Source organism: Ictidomys tridecemlineatus, chromosome 5, assembly GCF_052094955.1.
Source record: "Ictidomys tridecemlineatus isolate mIctTri1 chromosome 5, mIctTri1.hap1, whole genome shotgun sequence".
Classification (NCBI taxonomy): domain Eukaryota; kingdom Metazoa; phylum Chordata; class Mammalia; order Rodentia; family Sciuridae; genus Ictidomys; species Ictidomys tridecemlineatus.
In genome coordinates, this window is record NC_135481.1 from 35,601,366 (window position 1) to 35,624,909 (window position 23,544).

At 51.2% G+C, this 23,544-nt stretch overlaps 3 protein-coding genes and 1 long non-coding RNA gene across 4 annotated transcripts in view; 1 reads left to right on the top strand and 3 right to left on the bottom strand.

Annotated features, from left to right (window-relative positions):
* Positions 1-38: 38 nt before the first annotated feature.
* On the bottom strand, positions 39-3,714 carry Duoxa2 (dual oxidase maturation factor 2). Its single transcript, XM_005316521.4, has 6 exons — positions 3,280-3,714; positions 2,205-2,262; positions 1,812-1,946; positions 1,338-1,551; positions 820-1,034; positions 39-419 (listed from the first exon to the last, which is right to left on the bottom strand). The coding sequence occupies exons 1-6, from the start codon at positions 3,424-3,426 to the stop codon at positions 226-228; spliced, it is 963 nt and encodes a 320-aa protein (XP_005316578.1). The 5' UTR covers positions 3,427-3,714; the 3' UTR covers positions 39-225.
* Positions 3,715-4,243: 529 nt separating this feature from the next.
* Duox2 (dual oxidase 2) lies at positions 4,244-23,512 on the top strand. The gene is made up of 33 exons (XM_021726516.3): positions 4,244-4,517; positions 4,771-4,860; positions 5,192-5,356; positions 5,933-6,120; positions 6,257-6,458; positions 6,606-6,772; positions 7,180-7,240; positions 7,361-7,457; positions 7,898-7,988; positions 8,418-8,520; positions 9,049-9,212; positions 9,765-9,940; positions 10,137-10,255; positions 10,594-10,731; positions 10,953-11,066; positions 11,239-11,441; positions 11,741-11,926; positions 12,889-13,114; positions 13,199-13,292; positions 15,120-15,307; positions 15,831-15,900; positions 16,245-16,328; positions 16,810-16,988; positions 17,170-17,400; positions 17,581-17,680; positions 18,533-18,582; positions 19,192-19,319; positions 19,566-19,719; positions 20,822-21,054; positions 21,295-21,453; positions 21,777-21,932; positions 22,036-22,164; positions 22,425-23,512. The coding sequence occupies exons 1-33, from the start codon at positions 4,403-4,405 to the stop codon at positions 22,545-22,547; spliced, it is 4,683 nt and encodes a 1,560-aa protein (XP_021582191.2). The 5' UTR covers positions 4,244-4,402; the 3' UTR covers positions 22,548-23,512.
* On the bottom strand, positions 8,663-16,860 carry LOC144377755 (uncharacterized). Its single transcript, XR_013438803.1, has 2 exons — positions 13,857-16,860; positions 8,663-13,325 (listed from the first exon to the last, which is right to left on the bottom strand). It is a non-coding gene; the product is annotated as an uncharacterized LOC144377755 (long non-coding RNA).
* Positions 18,893-23,544, bottom strand: part of Sord (sorbitol dehydrogenase) — a 58,217-nt gene continuing 53,565 nt past the window's right edge. Inside the window, exon 10 of the mRNA XM_078049681.1 lies at positions 18,893-19,911. Within this exon, the coding sequence (XP_077905807.1) occupies positions 19,859-19,911 (53 nt within the window). The 3' untranslated portion in view covers positions 18,893-19,858. The remainder of the gene's footprint in view (positions 19,912-23,544) is intronic.

A 23,544-nucleotide genomic window follows, 5' to 3' on the forward strand; every position in this document is an offset into this window, starting at 1 on the left:
AGAGAAATCATGCAAATTAGTGAAGAAAGAGGTTTTTTTCTTTTCTTAAAAAACAGTTTATTTACAGCTCATTCGGAGACTTCTTTCCTCGTGCGTGCGGCACGTCCAAAGTTGTTCTTCTTTCTCGGCACCACAGCTCAAGGCCCACCCCCAGTGGGCACTACCTCCGCCCCCCCGCCCCCGTAAGGTGCCAAGGTGGGTTAGGAGTCTGGAGTCGATTTCCTTTTATAGATTAGTAGTGATACTTAAGTTTGGGGCCCCGAACTGCTTGTGCAGTGGATTGTTGAGGACGAGAGGTGAGCGCCTTTTCTCCTGTCCACTGCAGTCCCTGACGCTTTGGTCCAGAAAGATGCGAAGAGCGTTGGGCCCAGCGTAGTGGAGAATCACCACTGCCCCGCCGAGGAGGAGGCACAGGATGCCTGCAAGATGCAGACGCCGGGGGAGGGGATGGTGGGGGGGATGGTCAGGGCTCCAGGCCAGAACTGGCCGCCTCAGTCCCCCTTTGGGGACCCAACCGTTGAGATGCAAACACAAACGCGCGCGTGCGCGCGCGTGCACACACACACACACACACACACACACACATACTCACACACATTCACATTTACAACCACAGGAAGACTTCTAATACGGATTACACAATTCAGGGGTTCTCATGCAAGATACCTATAAAATAGCCATAACAGTGCCTGTCTGGGAACCACTCCGAGGAGCAAATTAGATAATACCTGTGAACTCATTTTGTAAACTGGAAAGCACCATCCAGCATCAATCTGGTCCAACTCCCAGTTGCCCCGCGCAGTTCCCCTTAATTCTCACCAGTTGCCAGCGTGACCCAAAAGGCGGAGCCATAGTGAGGCATAAGCGTAGAGGAGCCCAGGCGGAACCGGCAGAGTGGCACGCTGGAGACCGAAGCGAAGGCGAAGATAGCGAAGAGCGTGAAGGCGCCGGTGGTCAGAAGCGCCAGACCTCCGTAAAGTGGGGCAGGCATGGAGAGCAACACGTTGGAGAGGATCCAGAAGCAGAACGCTACCCTGCAGGGGAGCAGGGAGGCCAGGCAGTGAGCGGGATTTTCCTTGTGCCCCGCGTCGGAGGGAAAGCTCGGGCCCTGGAAGGCAGAGTTGCGGGGAATCCCCGGGGTAGGGCGGGTTCCCAAGCTCTGGGCCTTGGCTGAGCCTCTCCACATTCTCACGGTTTGTGCGGACCCGAAGAGTTTCTGATCCGCAAGGCTGTATCTCCAGTTCCGAACATGCCTTGGAGGCCTCCATCCTTCTGTTCGCGTGCACCCTCACCTCACCCCACCTCGCCCTACTCACTACTTTAGTTCCAGCGCTCACCAGAGCGTAGCTGCAGCATAGTGTCCTGCCAGGTGGTACTGGTGGTACAGTCCGCAAGGGCTGCTCGGTGTAAACTTCTCCGCCAGGTATAGCACTGGGTCCGGCAGCCCCTTCTCCAGCGCATCCACGTACTCCTTGGTGTAGTCTTCGTCCAGACGCCAGGTGAACTGCTCGTTGTAGTCAATGGTCTCATTTAGCTGCTGCACTGGGGTCCCTGTGGGAAGCAGTAGGGTTATGGGAATGTGTAAGACCAGGAACCCGGAAACTAAGCAGATTCAGATAGGGAAGTAGGGGCGGGGCGCCTGTGGCTGGTAGAAATGGGTTTAGGGTGGTTGGGAAAATTCAAACCCATGAAGACCAATTGCTTTCCCAGCCTGAGGGATGTTGAGACGTCCTTCCATCTACCCCTGGCACACGCCCCCAATCATGGTTATCTCCCAGCCCCAACAGTTCATTTTGCCCCAGCCTCTTCACCTGTGAGTGTAATATTAATGCCCACGAGGCCCACGTGCAGACCAACATGGGCTTGAACACGGGCCACACTGAAGGCTTTGTAGGATGTGTTGGTCCAGACTCTACCAACGAACCATTCTCCACTGAAGTGCACAGCTGTGGGGAGACAGGGTAGGGGAGGGAAAAGCTGAAAAGAAGAAATAGGAGAGGCGATGGGAGGTGAGACTCTGCAGATTGTGGGTCAAGAGGTCCAATGGGGTTGCATGGTGAGGGCAAAAGAGTGGGCATTAGAAAGAGCTGGAAAATGGGAAGAGGGAGCAAAAAAACAACCCATTCCCCATTTTCCCAGATACCCTCTGCCCACCTCCTTCCTTCCAACAGTTTCTCCCCTCATGGGCTGCACCACACACTCACCCACAATTTCTGCACCTATGAACAGACTGAGAAGAACTCTCACCAACCAGAACCAGCGCTGCAGAAACAGACACTCAGGTCAGGCTTGGGCACTACCTTACCAATCCCCAGGACCTCCCTTGACCTCACTCCACCTTAATCTTAATTACATTCTTGACCTTTTGAGGCTGATGTCAGACATGCCTTTCCTTCAAGTCCCTCTGGGCTACTGATACTTCTGATGTTTTTTGGCCATATGCTTCCACCTCCCCAGCTCCATTTCCAGGTCTAACTTGCCCCACACTCTTCAGTCACCTTCACTCCCTTAGGTCTCTGGAGCCTGGTCTCTGCCTACTTCCTACTCCAATCACTGCATGGCAAGGCTCAGTGAGTCCAGAAGTACTAGGCAGGCAGGGGTCACCTCTCCCAGAAGTGGGAGGCCCCAGGGCATAGAGGCCAAGTACAGGAGGTGGAAATAAAGATATTCCTAGGTCTGCCAGTTCCCTGAGAAACCACCAAAGATCCAGACAAAGAAAGACTGGGACCTTCCAGACTTGGAAAAATGTACAACCTGGGTTCTGGGGGAGGGGAGAGACTAAGGAAATGCCCCCAGAATGCTACAAATTGGAATCCTGTGTAGTATCTTCTGAGTCTTTAGGATGAGGCACCCATGCACATACATCTTAACCCAACATAAAGGAGAAACAACAGTCTGAGCTGCTAGTGTTTGTCCTTTTGGCCCAAACATCATCACCCAGAGGACAGGATGGGAGTGCAGCTGCTGTCCAAGAAGAGGTAGGAGTCCCTGGGAGACTGTGAAGCCTACAATCAACTCTAGGATTAACACACTGGGTGCCCATTCTCTGCAACACACTTCCAAATTGCTGGAGTCCTTTTCCAGGATGTCTTGGACAGGGAGCTCTCTCTTTCTTGAGAAGCGCTGCACCAGACTTTTGAATTTGCTCCACCTGATCTTCAGCTTGACTATTCTTAGAGACCCTTTTACAATTCTACCTGTCCCCTGTCTCCAAGAGATATGATGCCCACGACAGACCCCCACCTCAACCCCTGACCCGAGCTTCCAGCATCTATTTACCGAGTGGCCACGGATCCCAGGCAAGATGAGCAGGAAGCTGGCGGCCAAGGCCAAGAATACTAGAATGACTATGAGCAGCGGGACGCTGAAGCCGGCGGCATGCCGCGGCTGGGGGTAAAAAGGCAGTACATCGTTCCACAAAGTCATCTTGCTAGTGGATCCAGAACTTCACGCCGGCAGGTGGGCAGGAGAGCTCGGATTACCCCAGAGTAGGAGGGTCAGATCTGAGCTCCGTGCTCCCCTCTAAGGAAGTACTGAGGCAGGCTATCCTGAAGCGCCCATGGGTTATCCAGCGAGCGGAATTATTTCCCACAGGGAAGTTATTTTCCTGGCTCTGTGGTGTTCTCGCTGTGCTTGGAAGTCGAGCAGCACCTAGGCCCCTTTTATAGGGGAGTGGGCAGGATGCAGCGTAGCGTTCCAGCCAGGCAGCAGGGTCCGGTGCTGAAAGAGGTCATGCAAATGAGAGGGGCGGAGGTCATTATGCAAATTATGCGAGCCCCTCCTCTACAACTGGAGGGCGAGCACCAGGTCTAGATACTCACACCTTTTGCGGTTCTGGCCGGAGCTGACACCCGAGACTGAGGACTCTGAAGAAGGGCGAAGAGCGTGCTGCGGGGAAGGCTGAATATCCGGAGCGTTGGAGTAACGGACTGAAGACAGGAAACAGAGTAGAGAACTATAGATTCCAAGAAGAAATAAAACGTCTGCACCCGACGGGGACTAAGAGGTTGGACCCCTTCTAGCTCTCATCCTTCATTGCGGAGGGAGTGGGTGGGTTATTGTTCCTGGGCTCCCAGCTCATCAGCCTCTTTACCTTCCCTATCACCTCTGGAGAAGCAGTATGGGGAGATTGGGGGTAGGGGATTCCAGTCTTTGAGTCAGGGCTCTCTGGAAGATTGGGTTGCTCTGCCTGTAACTAATGTGTCCCAGAGGACTCACACCTGGACGGTTTCCGAGGTCGAGGTTAGCTCTTCGATGGGGTGAAAAGTGAAGAACAGCTTCAGTGCCTTCATAGTTGCAAGTTATTCTGTAAAGAATGAGGGTCCTCCTTGATGCTTGTAGAAGTTTTGCTCCAGAAGTGGAAACTGCTGGAACTCCTACAGTATCTGCTGTAGGAGAGTGAATGTCCCTCACATACCACTTCCCGTTCCCAGACTGCAAGGTCAGTATGCTCCGTGCAAGTCCAGAGGCACTAGTGCTCTTGGGAGCTTTGCTGACGGGACTCCTGGATCCAGCCAGTAAGTATCGGGTTAATCTAGCTGCGAGGTGTTACCCAGGGGGGTGTGAGAAGGAAGAAATGCAGGCAAAGCGGCTTCCAGTAGCTGGAAGATGGAGTCAGATCTCTATCCAGGCCAGCTGGATGGGATACCCAGGACATCGCAAGTATCACCCCTTGAATCCCGTTGAGGAGCTTGGCGATGTGGCCAAGCCTGTCGGGTCCTGGAGAGGTCACTGGAAAGCTAGTGCTGAGAACGCTCTCTGTGCCCACAGGCGGCCAGGACGCACCCTCACTGCCGTGGGAAGTGCAGCGCTTTGATGGTTGGTTCAACAATCTGAGGCACCACCAGCGTGGTGCTGCTGGTAAGTCCAGGGGCCCAGGTGGGTGGAGCGCAGGGGCGCAGCAGCCCCTGTGAGAAAAAGCAGTGCAGTGTTGGAAGCGGGACACGCGCCACACTTATGCACTGCTGGGATCAGGAGACCCAGGGGAGATGGGATCCTATCAGTACAGGTGGAAGTTTGAGGGAGGCGAAAGGTAGAAAAAAGAGAGAAAGAGAGAGAGAAAGAAAGAAAGAAAGAAAGAAAGAAAGAAAGAAAGAAAGAAAGAAAGAAAGAAAGAAAGAAAGAAGAAAAAATGGTTGGAGTAGAAGGGGGTCTGATGTTTTGACAGAGCCCGGTTCCCTGCGTTTTGCAGGGTCTAGGCTGCAGCGTCTAGTACCAGCCAATTACGCTGACGGGGTGTATCAGGCTCTGGAGGAGCCCCTGTTGCCCAACCCGCGCAGGCTAAGCAACGCAGCAACACAGGGCAGAGCCGGGCTGGCATCGCTCCGCAACCGCACAGTGCTGGGGGTATTCTTTGGTAAGAGCAAACAACAACAAAAACCCGCTAGGGTTAACCAGGAACTCTGCCTGGGGAGAAGGTCCCCAGTACAAGTCGGAAGGAGACCCAAGATTCCTACTTTGTCTCCCACCTTACCCTACCCGCAGCATTTGAGTCTGCCTTCATCTTGGAAGATTTGGGGGTGAAAATGCAGGGATACTTGTTTCCCTGATCCTTCTTTTAATCCGACCCTAAACACATTAGCACCACTGGACCCCATTACAGCTCTAAGAACTGAGTCCTTCGCTACCGCTTTCCTCCCCAGGTGATGATAACTACTTTGCCACTTAGAGGGTGGGGACTGACTTGGGAAATCACTTATATTAATCATATAATTTGGTTCACGCAAAAACATTGGGAAAGGATACTGTATTTTCAGTTGACATATTAGAAAATTGAGGCTCCCTAGGGCTAAGCCTCAAAACTGACGGCAGAGCTTGCTTTCCGACTTGTGACTTAGCTCTTTTAGCTCCTGAGAACCCTTGGAGGACTCCCTGGTCGTGGGTAGGGCGGGAGAGTACAGTTTAACTCACTTGTTTGGCCCCACGCTCCCAGGTTACCACGTGCTGTCAGACCTGGTGAGTGTGGAAATGCCCGGCTGTCCCGCTGAATTCCTCAATATCCACATCCCGCCGGGAGACCCCGTGTTCGACCCAGACCAGCGGGGGAACGTGGTGCTACCCTTCCAGAGGAGCCGCTGGGACCGAGAGACCGGGCGTAGTCCCAGCAATCCCCGGGACCTGGTGAGGCCAGCCAGGCTGCCAGCTAAAGGGCTGGATCTAGGGCAGGGGAAGGCTCCCATTCCATTCCGTCACCCTCACATCTTTCCTTGCCCATCTCTGCTCCCTGATTCTTGCTTGTCCACCCTGTCCCCCGTAGACCAACCAGGTGACCGGCTGGCTGGACGGCAGCGCCATCTATGGCTCCTCTCACTCCTGGAGCGATGCTCTGAGGAGCTTCTCTGGAGGACAGCTGGCGTCGGGGCCCGACCCCGCCTTCCCTCGGGACTCACAGGACCCGCTGCTCATGTGGACCGCGCCCGACCCCGCTACGGGGCAGCGGGGACATCAGGGACTGTATGGTGAGGTTGCGGGGGCCGCGCAAGGGTGCTAGGTGGAGCTGTCAGGGCGCCCGCAGTTGGTGGGAGCCAGGCCAGGGTTTGTGAGTTTCGGCTCCCTGAGGTCACTTAGCGTCTTGTCTCCTGGTGTGCACCTCCATGTCTATGCAGCCTTCGGAGCCCAGCGAGGAAACCGGGAGCCCTTCCTGCAGGCTCTGGGCCTGCTCTGGTTCCGCTACCACAATTTGTGCGCGCAGAGGCTGGCCCAGGAGCACCCGCACTGGGGGGACGAGGAGCTGTTCCAGCACGCACGCAAGAAGGTCATCGCCACCTATCAGGTCAGCACAACCGCTCATTCTGCTGCCCACCCACGTGAAAGTCCACTGGAGATTCTGCTTCGTGGCACAGTTTTTCATCCTGCGACCACCCTCACCCAGAAATGCTGCTTTCCTGGCGGCTCCTCTTCCTAGGGAGCTAATGTCTAGTAAAAGCTCCTATCAATGATAAGGAGGCCCAGTGCTACTTACAGGAGAGATTTTGCTTGTGATTATTTGTACCGACTCCCCCACCCCCATTTCTCGTTCCTTGTGGGGCACAGGCCAGGTACTTCTCCTGTTTGCCTTGCCTCTCCAGGGACTGCCCCTGCTGAGTCTTCAGCTCTGCACCTGTCTTCCTTGGGCTCAGCTCTCTGGTGGCCCCACCAGGTCCAAAATGCACCTCTCCTCTCTCCTCTCTCCTCTCTCAGAACATCGCTCTATATGAGTGGCTGCCCAGTTTCCTGCAGCAAACGCCCCCGGAGTATGCAGGTGAAGGAATTGGGGGAATACCTGGGCTGAAGAATCGTGGGGAAAAGAAAATAGGTACAGGCATGTGATTGGAGGATGAGGGGTAAGGATCCTATCTCCCTTGTGACCGGTTTCCTTCAGGATACCGTCCTTTCACGGACCCCAGCATCTCCCCCGAGTTCGTTGTGGCCTCTGAGCAGTTCTTCTCCACCATGGTGCCCCCTGGTGTCTACATGAGGTGAGGGAGCATTGGCATTGGGAGCAGCACAGTTCCCTGGCAAGAGGTGCTAAATGAGCAGCCTTCTGGGCCTGGGACCTTTCACACACCTCCACTTTTCACTAAGGAAGAGAAGCAGAATTTGGGAGCCTGACATATGACCCTGTGGTGGGAGGTTTGGTCTTAGGGAAATCTCTCCAGCTTTCCTAATGACAGAATTTTGGCTGCTGAGTGTAGGATTTGTCCAGAAGTTGGGTCACCCTCCTTCCTCCCCGCCCTGGGCAGACAGAGCTCATTCTGTCTTCAGTAAAGATATATTGCCAAATCCTTGCTATGCTCAATAAAGTTAATGGGACATCCTTCGATACTGGCCAACCCCCACTGAGTCCACTCACCTGATTCAACCTCATCTTAGCTTCTGACCTGAATTTCCTTAACTTGCTCTTGATTCCCCATTTCAGAAATTCCAGTTGTCATTTCCGGAAGGTTGTAAACAATGGTTTTGGCAGTTCTCCAGCTCTCAGGGTCTGCAACAGCTATTGGACTCGTGAGGTCAGCTTGGGGTTAGGGAGGGTATGGTGGGTGGTAGACATTCTTCACACATTTAGAAAAAACAGTTTCAGTTTTTGGGTGTTGCTGCTTCAGGTTGGTGGAAGATGAAGGGCAGAGAAAAATTATTTTGGGGCAATTGCTCAAGAGAATCTGGGAGTACTGAGCACAGTGGCATATATACCTGTAATCCCAGCTACTGGAGGCTGAGGCAGGAGGATCACCTTGAGTCCAGGAGTTCAAGGCCATCCTGGGCAACATATTAAGACCCTATCTCAAAGAGGGAGGAAGGGAGACAGGGGGAGAGAGAGAGACAGACAGACAGACACTCTGACTGCAACTGACCAAGGGCCTTTAGAGTGCTGCAGTGTCCAGGGTGAAGGCTTTGGGAGGGGCTCTGTAGCCTATCTTGAGTGTATTATTTACTTCCAGAACCCCAATCTGAACAGCGTCCAGGAGGTGAATCAGCTGCTGCTAGGAATGGCGTCCCAGATTTCAGAACTGGAGGACAGGATAGTAATTGAAGACCTAAGGGGTAAGCTCAGATCCAGAAGGGATGAGGGCTAGAGGCCAGGGAGACTGGGGATCAACAGGTAGATCTACAGTAGCCATAGGGCAGAAACATAGATACACATGCAGACTTCAAATAGTCATTAGAAGAAAATAAACGTTGAGCATTTTTGTTAGTTTTGGGTTGCTTTTATTTTAAATTAACTATATCTGAGTATGGGGGCAGGGATGGTATCACAGTCTTTTGGTGTTTAGTTAGGTCTCTAACGGTTTTAATCCAGCCCTGTCTTGAAGTTAGGGAGGCATAGGGCAGGGAATTTTCCACTTCGTGTCTAGAACCATCTTGAGTCTTAGAGGAAGGCTTTTACCAGAAAAACTGCCTTGATCACACATGGTGACATTGGCCCCACATCAAGTCAAGATTAGTATTATATTGACTTCCTATAGGAGACTGCTGGAGCCTGGGGTTGGGGAGAGGGTTCAACGGCCAGACGTAGGCTACAGGGGAAAGTAGGACTGGGAGAACTGAGTGTGTGGTCTTGTCTCTCCTCAGATTATTGGCCTGGCCCTGGCAAATTCTCCCGCACAGATTATGTGGCCAGCAGCATCCAACGTGGCCGAGACATGGGGCTACCCAGCTATACCCAGGCCCTGTTGGCCTTGGGATTGGAGGCCCCAAAGAATTGGAGTGGCCTCAATCCCTATGTAGACCCTAAGGTCAGGAGTAGTAATAATAATAATAGCAACTAAAGCTTTCCTGTGGCAATACTGATCCAAATTCTTTACATAAGCTATTCATTTAATCCACATAAGAATATTTTAATGTTGATGTTATCAATGTTCCCATTATCATGGTGAGTTCTAGAGGCATGATTTAAATTCAGCCATTTGACTCCAGAATATGGTCCCTGCTACTACCCTGTACCACTGGGGAAGAATGGCCCCTCCGTGGGGTACTATTGTCCTTTTTCTTCAGGGTCCTACCTCATTAGGTTGGTGGCCATGAAACTGCTAATTATAGTGGCCAGGAGTCTGAGTAGTAATGGTATGGTCCTCAAGTTCCTGACAAGGGTCTTACCATGGCTAGGGACACATTGGTTCTCCCATCAGACTATGACCACCTGATGGGAGCTGCCTAGGAACAGGAACCTCTTTCCAGGCCGGAGTAGCAGGCGGCTTCTGGGGTTCTGTGTCTGAGGGATGGGGCAAGAGTGGTTACCCTTTCCAATATAGCACACACACACATACATACGCACACGTTATTTCCAGGTGTTGCAGGCCACAGCTGCCCTATACAACCAGGACCTGTCTCGGCTAGAGCTACTCCTGGGTGGGCTCCTAGAGAGTTATGGGGACCCTGGACCTCTGTTCAGTAACATCGTTCTCAGCCAGTTCGTGCGGCTACGGGATGGTGACCGCTACTGGTTTGAGAACACTAGAAATGGGTAAGGCCTGCCCGGGGCCCACCTCCTACTCCATGTTGGCCTGGCCTTAGAATGCCCCCATAGGCCCTTGATTCCCAGTTGGCCTACCACACCATTCCCATTCCCTTCGGGTTTCTTTTCTCATCTGGGTCCTTGAGCCTGGGTTGCTGGAGGCCTGCATTCCCTTCCCAGCCAACTCCTTCTTTCCCCAACTCAGGTTGTTCACCAAGGAAGAGATTGCAGACATCAGAAACACCACTCTGAGGGATGTGCTGGTAGCTGTCACCAACGTGGACCCCAGTGTCCTACAGCCCAATGTCTTTGTCTGGCATAATGGTCAGTGGCCCTGGAGAACACAAAAAAGTGAAAGTAGCCAGAGAAGGATCCAGATTGTGGGGGAGAATCACTGGGTGCAGTCCAGGGTTGGACTGAGAGGTCTATATTAGGCTGGACCCCACAGAGTAGACAGGACTGCTAGGAGGACTGCACCCTGCAGTCAAGCTATATGGATGCAGAGAAATGGGATGTGGAAGGGATCTTTCAGAAGGAAACAAGTTTTAAAGAAGTGGGCCTGGGGAGGGTGGAGGACACCTGGGTCCTTTCCAAGAGGAGAAGGAGTCCTGCCCAAGGAGTATGACCCTTGGACTTTGAGGTCTTCGTGCTCTCTTCCCCAGGCTCACCTTGCCCGCAGCCCCAGCAGCTCACAACCAAGGGCCTGCCCCGCTGTGCACCCCTTACCGTGCTTGACTACTTTAAGGGCAGTGGTCCTGGTTATGGTCTCATCATTGTGGCTCTCTGCTGCTTTCCATTAGGTGAGCTTTTTGCCCCCTCCCTATTTCTCTTCATCTGGCCCCCTCTTCCCCACAGACTGGCCCATCCCCTCATTACCTGTTGGCCTACAGGGCTAGCTCCTGGGCACAGTTTGAGGCCACGCTCAAGGGCTCTTGGGAAAGTAGGGGCAGCAGCCTCTTTACCCACTGAAGCTGTGGTTGAAGGGTTCTCCTCCCCATTGACCCCTTCTGATTCCCGTCAGTGAGTTTGGTTATCTCTGGGATGGTGGCTCATTTGCGGAACCAAGAGCGCAAGAAACTACAAAAGAAAGGCAAAGAGAGTGTGGAGATGGAAGCAGTCAAAGATGGAGTGACAGGTGAGATGAGGCTGAGGGAAATAAAGGAAGATGGGAGGATGGGAGGCCTGAGACAAAGAACCAAGTTACAAAGTGGGGCAAAAACCAGGCTTTAGGGTATCTGCTTAGATTTGTAGAGCAGTATAGGCCTAAGGATGTCTGCTTAATTACTGCCAAATCATCTCTTCCCTAGCAATGGAGTGGCCAGGCCCCAAGGAGAAGAGTTGTCCCATCACCATCCAGCTGCTTCCAGACAAGTGCCTACAGGTCCTTGACAGACGTCTCACTGTGCTCCGCACCATCCAGCTGCAGCCCTTGCAGCAAGTCAACCTCATTCTGTCCAGCAACCGTGGGTGCCGCACTCTGCTACTCAAGATCCCCAAGGAGTATGACCTGGTACAGCTTGTCCTGCCTCCCTGACCTGGGCTGCTTTTACACATCTCTCCTCTCATAAGCAAGTCCTCTCAGGCCACCTCATCTTCAACTACAGAGATCATCTGTAAAGGGCTATGCTGGGAACAGGGACTCCTTTCAGAGGCCCCAGACTCAACTTGACCCCTTAGGCCATTCACTTGGTTCAGCCCAGATAGACCGGGAAGAGCTTTTCTCTCCTTTCTTCAACCCAGTGTCCTTCAAGGAGAGGCTGGACAGGAAGCTTGAACTCCCAAGTGTGGCAGGGTCTTTCTTTCACCCAGGTGCTGCTATTTACCAGTGAAGAGGAGCGGAGTGTCTTTGTGCAGCAACTGCAGGGCCTCTGTATGTTCTGGACTCTGGACCTCCACGTGGATGACATGGGAGAGAGTGAGCTGTTCAGGAAGGCTGTGACCAAGCAGCAGCGAGGGCGTATCCTGGAGATCTTCTTCAGACAACTTTTTGCCCAGGTGCCATGCCTTGTGCCTTTGGAGATGGGCCCAGACTAGGGGATGGGGCCAACCTAGGCTGGATAGGACCCCACTTGAGTGGACTAGTTTCCACTCTTTGGGCTGGAGACAGACATCCTTGTTTGGATCTCAGCTGAGCTGCTTACAAGCTACATGATCATAGACAAGATACATTATTTTAGGTCTGTATCTCCACTTCTTCACCTTTGAAACAGTGATTAAAATTGTATCCATCCCACTCTGGGGGTATTGTGAGGATCCAGTGAAATAGTTTACATGGCATGCTCTCAGAGGTTGGCTCCTGGACCAGCAGCATCAACCTCACCTGGGAACTTGTTAGAAATGAAAATTCTCAGGCCCCTCTCCAAGGAAACTGAAGGAAGCACTCTGGGGATGGGACCCAGCAGTCTGTGTTTTAATAAGCTCTCCTGATCCTGGTCTAGCTCAAGTTTGGAAAACACTGTTCTATATGTAGTGCTTAGCTGATGTGCTTGGTAAGTTATAGGCATTTAAAAAAATGGAAGTTACATGTAACTTTAAAACTCTTTGCACATGGGCAGAGACAAAATCATAGGTACATGGCAGCCCTATCTGAACTGGCATGAAAGCATAGCCCCAGTCTCTTCCTGCCTGTTCACCCTGTCTGTGATTAACGTCTGTCCCCAGCATAGGCTCTTTCAGTTTCCATTTCCCAACTTTGCCACTCACCCCTGCTCTCCACTTTCCTTCTGTCGTCACCACCCCCATCATATGGTGCTTGATTCCAGGGAGAAGGGGGCAGGATGCTAGAGATTCAGTCCTCACCCCCACCATAGGGGAGCAGAGGCTCAAGTCAATATATCTAAGCATCTAGGCTCAGCCTTTCTGAAATGTACCCTGGGGAAATGTGAACAGTCACTGAACTGCTTCCAGCCCAGGCCTTATGCCCTTCTCTCCCTTCCTCTGCTGTTGCCCAAGTGCAGGTGCTGGACATCAACCAGGCAGATGCAGGGACCCTCCCTCTGGACTCATCCCAGAAGGTGCGGCAGGCTCTGACCTGTGAGCTGAGCAGGGCTGAGTTTGCCGAGTCGCTGGGCCTCAAGCCCCAGGACATGTTTGTGGAGTCCATGTTCTCTCTGGCTGACAAGGATGGTAATGGCTACCTGTCCTTCCGGGAGTTCCTGGACATCCTGGTGGTCTTCATGAAAGGTAGGAGGCCAGGGACAGCAGGCCATCTGAGTTATCGAAGGTCTCTACCTGGGGAGGTGGTCTGCATCTCCCTATCTCCCCCAGGCTCCCCGGAAGATAAGTCCCGCCTGATGTTCACCATGTATGATCTGGATGGGAATGGCTTCCTCTCCAAGGATGAATTCTTTACCATGATGCGGTATGAGGTGGGCCCTTCTAATCCTGAGACGTCCTGGACATTTTAAACAGAAAAACAGGTCAGGTCAGAGGAGGGCAGGAGAGGCAGCTAGTTGGCCATCTATGTTGAAAGGTGACCTGGACACTGCATGCTAGATTCTTAGAACACCTGGCTTCAAAGATTTACCTGCCTCAAGCAGGGTCTATACCTTCACTGTCAATAGCAGCCAGGAAAGTCTCCCTACTTTTAAAAGACATGCAAATAAACAAGCCAAAAAAAAAAAAACAAACAAACAACTAATACCAATATGAACAACAACAGAAGCCTATTTAATCCATTTAGATGCCTTTGGGTCTCTGTAAACTCTTTTACCACATACCCAAAACTGCTTTACACAACGAAATAATGCATGGATGACCTTGGTCACTCTTCTAATATCAATCACCACAATAGGAAAAGAAACATGGAAAGTTCCTCTATATTCGAACCCTTCTTTCTTTCTGTTTCTTAAGCCATTTCTGGTTTTGGTGTGTTGATAAAGACCAGCTTTGAGTATCATCGACTTCTCATTTCTGAAGATAATACCTTGCCATAGGGTGAGACTCATTTCTCTGTGTTCCTTGTTGAATAGGCTCCCTCCACACAGAGATTGACACATAGCAAGCATTCCACACATGGTTAACTAAATAAGACAAAGTGAAATGAGCAAATGAATAAATAGTATAAATACAGCAGCCTAGATTCTTGTAATAATTCTTGTTTTGTTTCTGCAGGGGGGTGGTTTCTGGGGATTGAACACAGGGGCACTCAACCACTAAGCCACTTTGTCAGTCCTAGTTTGTATTTTATTTTCTTTAGAGACAGGGTCTCACTAAGTTGTTAGTGCCTTGCCATTACTGAGGCTCGCTTTGAACTCACAATCCTCCTGCCTCAGCTTCTCGAGCCGCTGGGATTACAGGCATGTGCACTGTGCCTGGCAGATCTTGTAACAATTCTATTCTCTTTCACTCTTTTCTTTCTTTAAGCATGCCCCTTACCTGTCAAATTCCAGATACACCAACTAGATGTAGGCTTCTCAAAGCTAATTTCAGTCTGTACCTCCCTTGTGTGTCATTGCCAGCCCAGCCCTTGGTGCTTCACACAGCTCCTAGGAATGCAGGAGAAGGCCCTGATCACCGAGGGCTGAGTTCCCACTTTCTTGCCCTGTAACTCAGTATGGTTCTTGCTGAGCCTCAGTGAGATGATGCTTTTTAATGTGATGGCAGTTCTTGCTATGTGGCCCAGGTCTTTTTCTGGTGGATTTGCACATTCTTGCCTGGTTGGTTTTTGTCCCAAAGCACAACCTAAGGAAAGAGTTTGGCCACTGTAGCTACCACTTGGGTGCTGTCAGATTAGGTGTGGAGACACACCTGCCTGTGCCCTAGAGTGTTGCCCTAGGAAGCAGTAGCCATCACAGCTGTATCTCCCCACCTTACTGTCTGGTGCCTTCACTGGAATGTCAAAGTGGGAGCCCAGGGGGAGCTATGGGAAGTGGCAGAAAGCCCATCATGAGACAAGGCTGTGGCACACAATGGATATGTCCATGCACCAAGTGGATATTCATTCCCAGTGGTAGATGCCCTCTGGTTCAAAGGCTGCTTTTTCCTACTAGTCAAGGTCACTTTCAATTCTGTTCTGTATTTTGAACACCCTAACCACATTAGTGTCAATTTCAGGCTAGATGAGCATCTTCTCAGGGCCATTTCCCAGGTCACTTGTAATACACCTTAGGTAATCTTGAGCTGCCTCACCCTGCACCTGTCCAAGTCTGACCTCATTGGACTGACCTCTGTCTCTGGTCCTCCACAGGTCCTTCATTGAGATCTCTAACAACTGCCTGTCCAAGGCACAGCTGGCTGAGGTGGTGGAGTCCATGTTTCGAGAGTCTGGCTTCCAGGACAAGGAGGAGTTAACATGGGAAGACTTTCACTTCATGCTTCGGGACCATGACAATGAGCTTCGCTTCACACAGCTCTGTGTCAAAGGTAGAGGTGGAGGTATGTGAGTGTGTAAGGAATTGTTGGATTTGGGAAATGGCAGTCTTCAAAATAAAACTCATGGTGGACAGTACCTAGATCTTATTCTTCTGAGTCCTTGGTGCCTTCTGAGCCAGGCACATGTATTCAGGGCATCATATATGGATATACAAGTTGTATTATTGCACGAAGATGCTTACTGAGATCAAGGGGCAACTGAAATCCGGCAACATACTGCTAAAGCCACAGGCATTGACCTGGGGTGTATCTGGCCAGTGAAGAAAGCACTATTTTTTTTTTTTACACAAAGGACAGGCAGGATTGCATCCGCCCAGAGGCTCCCTCTTTTTCTGATAGCACAAAGTTGCCACATTGTCTTCCCAATGCACTGCGGGTGCTTTATGTGGAAAGAGAGCAGAGCAGGGTCACCAGCAAGTGCCTTGGTAGCCTTTGCAGAGGGATAGGAGGAGAGGTCAGTCTTCCACTCTCCATCACCCCACTGCCATCATGGGAAACCCAGTCCAGCCTCTTTTCTCCTTTCCAGGTGTTGGAGATGTCTTTAAACCAAACATCAACTGTCGAGTCTCATTCATCACTCGGAATCCTAGGAAATGGTAAACAGGAATAAGGAACAGGGAGGTCTCCTTAACTAGGTCTCCTGCAGAGAATGAAGGAAGTAGGGCTGGCCAATCAATCCCCAGGGTCAGATATTTGCCCTCTGAAAGTAGTTCTTATCACCATGGTCAGTTTCAGCCCAAATTACAGCTGCCTGCCACACCCCATACTGCTCAGGACTTTGTCTCTCTTCCTGCTACTCCAGGCTGTAGTCATCCTACAGAACAGATGAGAAGACTATAGTCATTCTCCCCTCGCTCCCTGGTTTGCCTCTGCCCCAAGCTTTGAACCGACAGTTTCTTCTCCTGGGTATTAAGACACAGGCTCCATTTTCTTTTTTCAGCTCCTGCTCCCAGGAACCGGGACTCCCTGCTTCAGAAGCTCCAGAGTTGGGAGGCTCTGGGATAAAGAAGAGGTTTGGCAAAAAGTGAGTGTTTTCCGGATCTCTGGGGCCAAAGAGACATGAAGAGAAGTCTCAGGGACTCTGGGTCCTGCCCACACCTCCTTGACTAAAAGGGATCATTCTGAGGCTCATTCCACTTGTCCCACTAGATGACTAGGGCTAGAGTGTCAACCTCTATACCCATTCTTCAGGCAAGGGCCTTGGCTCAGAAGCAACACCAAGATGGTAGTAAGGGGTCACCTGACTCCTGACTCCTTGGGCATGGTGGTGGGCCTGTACAGGGAGCAGGACAGGGGAAGGACAGAAGAAAGAGGAGAAGGAATAAGAGGTAGAGTTATGGAAAAACAGAAGAGGGGATGGATAGAGCGAGTGAAGATGGAAGCAGAGTTGGGGGAGTGGGAGGCTGCCTTTCTTCCTTTGTCCATCCTGACCTTGGTTCTCATAGACACTGAGGGAAGGCCAGGGTCCTCCTCTCTCACCAGCACCCTATCTCCCACCGGTACAGGGTGGTGGGGTCCTCTCCCCGGCTGTACACAGAGGCACTACAGGAGAAGATGCCACGAGGCCTCCTGGCCCAGAAGCTGCAGCAGTTCAAGCGCTTTGTGGAGAACTATCGGCGCCATATTGTGTGCATCGCAGTCTTCTCAGCCATCTGTGTGGGCCTGTTTGCAGAGCGTGCCTACTGTAAGAGCTTCAGGCTGTGGGCAGTGGGCAGGGAGTAGGCCCTGTCCCTCAGGGAGGAATGGAAAGCCCTCTGGTTGCTCTTCCTGGTCCTCAGTGCCTGGATGGAAGAGGCCAGGTGTTCTGACTCAGGCTCATGACCATGCATCTTGGGCCATGCTGATCTACCCATCTCTGGCCCCAGACTATGCCTTTGCCTCACCACCCACGGACATTGAAGAGACCACCTATGTGGGCATCATCTTGTCACGAGGAACAGCAGCCAGCATCTCCTTCATGTACTCCTACATCCTGCTAACTATGTGTCGCAACCTAATCACCTTCCTGCGAGAGACCTTCCTCAATCGATACATCCCCTTTGATGCTGCTGTGGACTTCCATCGTTGGATTGCCATGGGTGCTGTTATCCTGGCCAGTATGTGGCTCCTGGCCTTCTCCCCTTTGCTTCAGCCCCATAGGTCTAGTTTTGGGGAAAACAGTGAGAAGGCTGGAGCTCTTTATACCTCCCTGTCTCCTCTGGTGCTGTCTCTCCCACTCTGGACTAGAGGTAGAGTCAGCCCTGGCTGGCATCTCTCTCTGATATTGTCTTTTTCAGTTTTGCACAGTGCTGGCCACGCGGTCAATATCTACATCTTCTCAATCAGCCCTCTCAGCCTGATGGCCTGTGTATTCCCCAACGTCTTTGTGAATGATGGGTCAGTTCTGGGGAAGGTGCTCTCTGGGTCTCCTGGGTGGGCTGGAAGGTGTAATAGAAAAGAGATAGCCAAAGACCCTCAGCTTCTCACTGAGTGAAGGTGCAAAGTTATCCCACTGAGGGAAAGTGAAAGGTGATCTCCTTGCCTTAAGGAAGCTGACTATGATTGGCCAGGAAAGATGTTTAGAAGATGATTGGATACTCTTTGTGCATGTACTTGACACACAGCTTGCCATTTATTCATTGGGCAAACATTTATGGACCATGTCCTGGGTATCCAGCCAGGTGCCAAAGAGTAGGGATGTTAAGATACATGGAATCATTCTACACATACTTACTGAGAATTTACTGTGGGACTGGTATAGCTGTAAACCTAGGGATAGAGTGGTGAACAAAACATAAATCTAGGGGCTGGGGTTGTGGCTCAGTGGTAGAGCGCTTGCCTGGCATGTGTGAGGCCCTGGGTTCGATCCTTACCACCACATATAAATAAAGAAATAAAGTAAAAAATCCACTGTCAACTAAAAAAAATTTTTAAAAACCCCATAAATCTCTGTCTTTATGGATACAAAATAATGAACCCAGCACTCAAGGAAGCAAGAGTCAACTGCAGTAAGAGAACTTAGGATAACATGGGAGGAAAATTTGCTGAGCGTGCAAAGGGTAGAACTGGGGGAGGCTGGGTGCCATGTTCCTTGGAAGAATCGCTTGAGGTATACTAATTGTCATCTAGGTGGAGGCCTAGTAACCTCAGCAGTCAGGGCCAACAGGAACAGTTAGACTGTGTATGACAGCGGTGGAGCCCCTCCTGCCTCAGTGTATCTCAGAGGCACAATGTGTCTTTGCCCCACAGGTCTAAGCTTCCTCAGAAGTACTACTGGTGGTTCTTTGAGACAGTTCCAGGTAGGGACTGGGGCTCTATATGGGATCTGGGGATTCTGTCTGAGGGCTTCTACTTTTGCCTCCATTTCCTTAAATACACATGGGTCTTTACTGGCCACTGGTTCATTTTCTAGCCTGCTGCACAAGCCTCAGCTCTAGCCTCTCCAGGTAGGCCATTCTAAGGATGAGAGAGGAAGGAGGGCAGAATGGGGAATATTCTGTGTCTATTTTCAGCCCAGGCTGAGCCTGTCTGCCGCAGTCTGGCTGCAGCAAAATAACGGGGGGGGGGGGGGGGGGGGCGAGCAACTTGTGAAGACTGATACAGCAGGAGTGGGAGAGTGGGAGCCATTTATTGTAAGACAGTAGGAGTATATATACATAACTGAATACACAGCTTAACTTAATTAACACAAACCAGATACAGCAGTCAACCTACAAGAAATCATCATCTTAATGATTACACACAGCTTAACCCAATTGACATAATCTAGACACAGCAGTCACTCATCAAGGAATCTCCATCATCTTAATGGCTCGCTGCCGTTACTTCACAAACCACTCCTCCTAGCAAAGTGCCAGGCGCCATCTTGACTTGTTTACGGACCCTAACACCTGTCTTCTGGCTCTCAGGTATGACAGGAGTCCTCCTGCTCCTGATCCTGGCCATCATGTATGTCTTCGCTGCTCACCACTTCCGCCACCGCAGCTTCCAGGCCTTCTGGCTGACCCACCACCTTTATGTCCTGCTTTATGCCCTGGTGAGGGACTTCTCTGGGCAGCAACAGGCATGGAGGAGAGTACTCAGGATGGGAGTGGCAGTAAAGGACGGAGCTGGGAGATTAGATCCAAGATCTCAGACTGAGACCCTGAGATCTGAAACCCAGACTCAAGTATTTGCAGCCCCACCCACCCTGGTGCCTGGGAGAGAAGTAACCAGGCAAGAGGCGGGGTGCAGGGTGGGGACCTGAATAGGTTTGAGGTATACTAACTGGCCCTGTCTGCAGCTCATCATCCATGGCAGCTACGCTCTGATCCAGCTGCCCAGTTTCCACATCTACTTCCTGGTCCCAGCAATTATCTATGGGGGAGACAAGCTGGTGAGCCTGAGCCGGAAGAAGGTGGAGATCAGCATGGTGAAGGTGGAACTGCTGCCTTCAGGTACCAACCCGGCTTGACTCTAGCTCCTCAACACAGGAGAAGCACACTAGTCCTTCTGATCCCCATCACGGCTTCTGATACCCTCTTTGGGATTCCGGAAGCTTTCCTAATAGAAATGCAGCCTCAGAAAGGGCTGTGCTTATCTCCAGAAGAGTCTTGCAGACAATGAGAAGTAACTATGTGAAAAGATGCCTGAAAGAGAAGCAGGGGGGTTTAAGAATAAGAATAACCCCCACATGTGTGGCCTGGGTGCAGAAGTACAGGGCAGGGAACCATATGACCTCCTAGAACAGCACTTTCAGAGACAGTCAAATGGCCCTGATTGCCAGCCTGTTATTGAGGGTCAGGGTTAGCCTAAGTGAGGATTCATATTACCGTGGAGGGTGGTGGATGATGATATTAGGTGTTCCAAGTTGTCTAACCTTCAGGACTCATACTGCAAGAAAATTAATCTCATTTCAATCAAGATTATTTTAGGACCAAGTCTGGAAGTGGTGTAGGTATGCCTTTGATATGCTTCAGTATTTGCTAGCTTCCTTTTTCAATAAAGATTTTTCAGACCTGAGACTCAATTGTAGCCAGGCAACAAATAGTACCCAGCTAAGATTTGGTAATAAAACACGTGGTTTTCTACTCAGCACCTTACCTTAGTGATAAAGTTTCTTGTCAAGATAAATTGGATTGAAGACTAAGTCAATTTAAAGAAAAACATTAGATAAATGATACGTAGCATGCACGCAGACAGGACTCATCACAGTGGTTACCCTCAAATGGAGGAGGTATGATAAACACCGAGATGGTCCTTGGAGAGCCTATGGTCCCTCCACTCCACCAGCTAGAATTCAGGGCCTGGGCCTTTGCAGGGTGATGAGAGGAAGAGAGGGGCTGGAACAAGGGAGCAGAGAAGCCCAACTCTTATGTTACCCAGAAAACAGAAAAGGGAACCTTCCTACTCTCAGACACAAGAACCCATTTGCCCAGATCATGTGACCATGTAACACTCCTTGGGCCTAGGAGCATGTAGAGGACAGATACCTGTCAGTCCTCAGGTACTAGGAGCAAGGCCTTATCATCTATGCCTTTTCTTGCCCATGACCTACAGGAGTGACCCATTTGCAGTTTGAGCGGCCCCAGGATTTTGAGTACAAATCAGGACAGTGGGTGCGGATTGCTTGCCTGGCTCTGGGGACCAATGAATACCACCCGTTCACACTGACTTCTGCGCCCCATGAGGACACACTCAGCCTGCACATTCGGGCTGTGGGGCCCTGGACTACTCGCCTCAGGGAGATCTACTCACCACTGACAAGCCAAGGCTGTGCCAGATACCCAAAGGTACCCGTCACTGGGAACCCCACTTTGGGGCCTTTGCCATCAGTGGAAGGTCCTTGCCTTCCCTGTCCTGAGAATAGGTACTCTAGTCACTTGAAGGTTGGTTTGGGAGGGGGATGGGGTGTCCCAGAAGACACTAGGGTGCTCTGTCCCAATCCTCCTTCTGCTTCCCTCCAGCGTCTGTTTCTGGCTTCAGAGCTGGAGAGTGGCTCATCTCATCTCATCTTCCTCTTCTCTTGACAGCTGTACCTGGATGGACCATTTGGAGAGGGCCACCAGGAGTGGCATAAGTTTGAGGTGTCAGTACTAGTAGGAGGGGGCATTGGGGTCACCCCCTTTGCTTCCATCCTCAAAGACCTGATCTTTAAATCAGCCTTGGGCAACCAAATGCTCTGTAAAAAGGTGAGCGTCCCTCCTCCGTTCTTCAAATGGGGAACAGGCATCCTGATTGTGTTCCAGAGTCTCAGCAGAAGAGCATGAGGGAAAGGCCCTCGATTTTAGGTGCAAGTCTAAAAGCATTCATACCCAGTTTTCCAACTGCCAACTGAGGGAAGGTAGGGGGATAGCCAGAAGGATCTGTCCCCAGCAGATCCTCAGAAGCCTGGCTGGGATCAGAGCTTTCTTGTATGTGGGCAGTCTGAGGCCTCCCAGCCTCTCAGGTGAAGGTCCCAGGGATGCAGGGATCCCGAGCTGAGCTGGTCTTGAGTTCCAGCTTGTGCCCCCAGATCTACTTCATCTGGGTGACACGGACCCAGCGGCAGTTCGAGTGGCTGGCTGACATCATCAGGGAGGTAGAGGAGAATGACTGCCAGGACCTGGTGTCTGTGCACATCTACATCACCCAGCTGGCTGAGAAGTTTGATCTCAGGACCACCATGTTGGTAAGGTCAGGGCCAGCCAGGCAGGCCAGGTGAGCCACCATTTGGGCTAGGAGTTGACCCTGGTGTGCCTGGCTGTGACCTTCCTCCATCCCTCCCTCCCCAGTACATCTGTGAGCGACATTTCCAGAAGGTGCTGAACCGGAGTCTGTTCACGGGCCTGCGCTCTGTCACCCACTTTGGCCGCCCCCCCTTTGAGCCCTTCTTCAACTCCCTGCAAGAGGTCCACCCACAGGTTGGTCTGACCCCCCCTTCCCTGGGACTCTGGTCGTCTTGGCCCTGAAGCACCCTGCAGCTCTATCCTGAATAGAGAATTCCACTGGACCCCAGGATGGGGTAAAGTGTTAGAGGAGGACTTCCTCCACAGCTCAAGCCTCCTCCTCAGGGCCTGGGGTAAAACTCAGGTCATTCTGGCTAAGCTGGAGAAGTTTCTTCCGCAAAGAGTGAGCGTCACAAGGCTCCAGGCCTCTCCTTCTCTTTCTAATTGCCTAACAGGTGCGCAAGATTGGGGTGTTTAGCTGTGGCCCTCCTGGCATGACCAAGAATGTAGAGAAGGCCTGTCAGCTGGTCAACAGGCAGGACCGAGCCCACTTCATGCACCACTATGAGAACTTCTAAGCCCACCTCCCTGGTTCCTGCTTCCAGTATCCTGCTGTCCCTCTCTGGACCTCAGTTTCCCAATCCTGCTGGCAACTTCTCTCACAGAATCCATTCCAGGCCTTACCCAGAGAGCTAGAAGAACCCACCCCTCAATGCCCCATCTGTCCTCTGTTCTGAGAAGTTAGAGAAGCCTCCCACCCACACCTCCAGCTCAAGCCATGGCAGCATGTGAAAGCAAAGTTGGAAGGGGACAGCCTCTGCTTGTGACAACTATGGAGGTGAAAAGAAACAAAATCATTTACCTCTGATAGATCCCATTCCTCTATTGCTTTGGTATTTTCTTGGCCAAACCATTTTGAGGGAAGAGAAGGTGGGTGTACCTCTGAGTGAGAATTTTCCCAGAGCTCAACTCAGAAGCTGTGATGCTTGAGAGCTTGAACAGCCCAACTGCCTCAGCTCAGCATAGGCCTTTCCCCTCCAGCTCCAAAGTGCAACCCCTCCCCGACGTTTCTCACTCCTAGAGGGTCAGGAGCCTTTAGAACACCAGGGAACAAAGATGCTTCATCAGCCCTGATGTTTGCAATGTCAGTGATGCTGGTTGCCCCTTTGAGCGATGGGAGTGATTCCTGGGCTCTGGGACCAAGGGAGTCTAGCCTCTCTGCCACATATCTAAGACTTTCTATCATTTCCCAATTCCAAAAGAGTTAGGTGACCAGATAACGCTAATTATAATGTGATTTCTGTCACTTTGTTTGGGTCATGCTGAATGTACTCTTTTAAGACTGTTCTCTTTCATTCACCACGATGCCTTTGTGATTCATTCATGCTGCTGTATCAGTAGTTTGATCCTTTTTATTGCTGGGTAGTATTCCATTAGAGAGATGTACCACAGTTTGTTTATCCATTCTTCTGATGATAAACCCTGAATTGTTTCTGTATTTGGGTGATGATAAATAAAGCTGCTATGAATCTTCTTATACTTATCTTTTGGTGAAAATGATGCACTCATTTCTCT

Coding starts and splice junctions, on each gene's coding strand:
- Duoxa2 (XM_005316521.4), bottom strand. CDS start 3,426: ATGACTTTGTGGAACGATGTACTGCCTTTTTACCCCCAGCCGCGGCAT. Junction 2,263..3,279: donor CTGGGATCCGTGGCCACTCG/GTAAATAGATGC, acceptor CTGTTTCTGCAG/CGCTGGTTCTGGTTGGTGAG. Junction 1,035..1,337: donor TATGCTGCAGCTACGCTCTG/GTGAGCGCTGGA, acceptor GCTCCCCTGCAG/GGTAGCGTTCTGCTTCTGGA.
- Duox2 (XM_021726516.3), top strand. CDS start 4,403: ATGTCCCTCACATACCACTTCCCGTTCCCAGACTGCAAGGTCAGTATG. Junction 4,518..4,770: donor GGGACTCCTGGATCCAGCCA/GTAAGTATCGGG, acceptor CTGTGCCCACAG/GCGGCCAGGACGCACCCTCA. Junction 22,165..22,424: donor TGCAAGAGGTCCACCCACAG/GTTGGTCTGACC, acceptor ATTGCCTAACAG/GTGCGCAAGATTGGGGTGTT.